This window comes from Colobus angolensis, unplaced genomic scaffold, assembly GCF_000951035.1.
Source record: "Colobus angolensis palliatus isolate OR3802 unplaced genomic scaffold, Cang.pa_1.0 Scaffold130, whole genome shotgun sequence".
NCBI lineage: Eukaryota > Metazoa > Chordata > Mammalia > Primates > Cercopithecidae > Colobus > Colobus angolensis.
Window position 1 is genome coordinate 354,431 of NW_012114253.1, and position 3,637 is coordinate 358,067.

A 3,637-nucleotide genomic window follows, 5' to 3' on the forward strand; every position below is an offset into this window, starting at 1 on the left:
GTGATGGGGACCCTATGAGTCTCGCTGAAACTTTACCACGCCGTCTATCACCTGGGGGAGCTTGGAGCCAGGTAGGCACAAGCAAAAACTTTTGGGACAGAGCTGAAGCTTGTGTGGAACACCCACGGGCCTTGGAGTCATACAGCCCAAGAGTTGAATCAATCCCTGCCTTTCACTGAATAACTCTGTGACCTGGGGCAAGCTAGTTAACCTCTCTGAGGCCAGCCCCACGTGGGTCAAGGGAACTCAAAATACACGGCCTCAAAATGCATAGCTGCAGGGCGCTGCTGGACCGTGTGGTATGAGCTGCAAAGTGTGTGGTGCAGGGATGCAGTGCACCCTTGGGGGACCCGAGTTCCCCAGCTTTCCTCTTCGCAGGTCTTCTAGAGGCAGGGACAGGCCCGCCCTTGCAGTCTAGTCCCCTACTCTGAGCTTAGGTGGAGGAAAAGGGAATTCTAGGTTCAGGAATCCTGAGGCTTAGAAGGCACTTGGCCAGTAGAGGCCCTGAGGACCTGAGTGAACTTGAGGAGGACTGGGCGGGGTCAGTGGGCAGGGAGCTAGTGGCAGATGTGGGTAGGGGCACATCTGGGGAGCCGAGCCTACCGTGGGGAGCCACAGAGCCAACCCCACTCTCTTTGAGGTGCTCCTAGGCAGTCCCCATTCCTGCCCCCCTGTTCTCTGAGCCAAGAGAGGGACTTTTCTAACCAGGCTGGTGTTTACCCAGGGACTGCCTGCCTGGCCTCACCTTGCTGGCTTCATCGCACCTCTGCCCTCCTGAGTCACTCGTCATCCACCCACCCAGACCTGGCTCCTCACTGCTCTTGCCCCACCCACCCAGCACTTCTCCTCCCCCACCCCCACTCTGGGCAGCCTCCTCTGTTGTCCTCCTGTTTCAGCCTCTCACCCCGAAATATTCAGCAGGGCCATCCAGTAGCTCCCTAGTCTTGACCTGAACTTGCACTCCCAGCCCTGACTTTTACTTTTCCCAAGGCACCAACTTAGCATGTGGGATGTTTTCTGAGGCCCAACAGTCTTTCCTGACCTTCCCCCAGCTCTGCCCCCTGATGAGGGGCTCCTCCGTGCCTCCGTGCCCAGGGGCTGTAGGATGGCGGTGGGTGGAGTTGTTTGCTGTGTGCATGAGGAATTTCCACAGACATTCCTGGACCACAGCAGATCATCTCATTCACTTGTTCATTCAACAGATAATCACTGAGCGACATTCCATGGCAGTCACCAGGAGTACAGAGGTTCATTCTTTGGGCAGATATTTGCCATGCACCTACTGTGTGCCAGTGAACCAATGAACCTGGTGCGGTGCTAGGGGCTGGGGTGGTGTGGACCAGCAAGGACAGGCCCTGTCTGTGCCTTCCCAAAACTCACAGGCTGGTGGACTGTAATTTAGACAAATAAACAGGCAGCTCCAATCCTGTGGGATTAGAGAGCCTTCTCAGCAACACATGGACAGTCGCTGTCCCACCCCAGGCTGCTGGTGGTGGGCTGGAAAGAGCTTGGCCCCTGAAGTCTCTTTATAAAATTCTTTTCAAAAAGTTTCTCAGGCTGGGTGTGGTGGCTCATGCCTGTAATCCCAGCACTTTGGGAGGCCAGGGCGGGCGGATCACGAGGTCAGGAGTTCGAGACCAGTCTGGCCAACATAGTGAAACCCCCTCTCTACTAAAAATACAAAAATTAGCCAGGTGTGGTGGCATGCGCCTGTAGTCCCAGCTACTTGGGAGGCTGAGGTAGGAGAATCACTTGAACCCAGGAGGCAGAGGTTGTGGTGAGCCAAGACTACACCATTGCACTCCAGCCTGGGTGACAGAGTGAGACTCCGTCTCAAAACAAACAAACAATAAAAAGTTTTTTGGGGGCTGGGTGTGGCGGCATATGCCTGCAATCCCAGCACTTTGGGAGGCCGAGGCAGGCGGATCATGAGGTCAGGAGTTCGAGACTAGCTTGGCCAGCATAGTGAAACCCTGTCTTTACTAAAAATACAAAAAATTAGCCAGGCATGATGGCACGTGCCTGTAGTCCCAAGTACTCGGGAGGCTGAGGCTGCAGAATTGCTTGAACCCGGTGGGCGGAGGTTGCATTGAGCTGAGATCGTGCAACTGCACTCCAGCCTGGGTGACAGAGCAAGACTCCATCTCAAAAAAAAAAAAAAGAGGGCGTCACACTTTGTTGCCCAGGCTGGTCTCAAACTCCTGGCCTCAAGTGATCCTCTCACCTTGGTCTCCCAAAGTGTTGGGATGACAAGCATGAACCACCACGCCTTGCCTTCCCTTGAAGTCTTATAGATGCAAGTTTGAGTCTCAGGGCTGCTGTTTCTGGCTGTGTGATCTGGGGCAAATTCCTCTCTCAGCCTTAAAGTTTCCACATCTGTACAGTGGGGTTGAGGAGTTTGTTGCAAGTCAAAAACGAGATCAATTCCTAGCCCAGGGTCCCAGCACGCCTTGGACCCTCCTTGCCTGCTGCCCTTTCTCTCCTCTGCCCTTCAGTTCAGTCTGGAGCCCGTGGCGGTTGGGGAAGGGTTGGGCACAGGAGCAGGGTGAGATGGGCCTTCGGGAGCTCAAGACCTCCCCGGGACGGGGGACGGGACCGCAGGAAGCTGGTCTGTGATTAAGTGTAGGTGTAATTTCAGCTGTTGGGAGGTGAGGAGCCTTGCTGGAGGAGGGGGCTGGGCCTGGGTGACTCGGCAGGCCTTGGCCTGCTGACCCCTTTGGGGCGGCCCTGCAGGGGACAGGCGTCTTGAGGGAGCCTCAGTGGTGATTAAGGTGTTTTCCAGGGCCGAGGAGGGAAGTCGCTGAGATACCTGTTTCCTGCCTCAGCTGGATTTCCTCGCTGGGGAGGCTGCCAGCTGAACTGGAGGAGCCTCCCCTTCCTCCCCTTCCTGGCAGTCCCTCATCCCTCCCCTCCACGCAGCCAGCTGCTCTGTCCCCCGACACTAGCCTATTCCATGCCTGCAGCCAGGACAGGATGGGGTTTTGAGTGTGTCCTGGACATTCCTGGAGGGAAGGAGGGCAGGTTGCAGGTCTGTCTGCGGGGTGGAGGTGGAAGGGGCAGAGATGGACCACCCCCCATCCCTTAGGCCCAGTTCCTCGTGTCTGGGGAGTTGTGGCCCCTGCCTGGCTTGGCCCGGGCCTGTTCTCAGGCTGAGTGCAGACAAGTTGGGATCTGTGGGTCTGAGGCCCTGCCCGGGAGATGGTGGAAAGAAGGTGGCAGGAGGTGACTGGGTTCAGGGCCTGGAAGACGTGTGAGCAAAGTAGAGAGGAAGGAGCTCTTGGGGTGCCAGGCTGATGATGATGATGACAAAGTAATACGGGTACTTCATACTTACCCAGCACCCACTGTCTGCTCTGAGTTTCTCAGCGAATCCTCGCATTCACCTGTGTTTCCTGCTCACCACCTCCCTGCGGTGCTCAGAATTAGGTCCCAGCCCCTGACTTAATATAGCCTACAAGGCCCTGCAAGACCTGGTCTCCTGCCACCTGCCCCTCTCAAACTCCTCCAGCTACACCGGTCTTTTCTTTTTTCTTTTCTTTTCTTTTTTTTTTTTTGGAGACGGAGTCTTGCTCTGTCGCCCGGGCTGGAGTGCAGTGGCCGGATCTCAGCTCACTGCAAGCTCCGCCTCCCAGGTTTA

At 56.2% G+C, this 3,637-nt stretch overlaps 1 protein-coding gene across 1 annotated transcript in view; it reads left to right on the plus strand.

Annotated features, from left to right (window-relative positions):
* HSPG2 (heparan sulfate proteoglycan 2) overlaps positions 1-3,637 on the plus strand; it is a 141,422-nt gene that overhangs the window by 14,485 nt on the left and 123,300 nt on the right. The window contains exon 2 of the mRNA XM_011934064.1: positions 2,496-2,545. Coding sequence (XP_011789454.1) covers positions 2,496-2,545 — 50 coding nt within the window. The remainder of the gene's footprint in view (positions 1-2,495; positions 2,546-3,637) is intronic.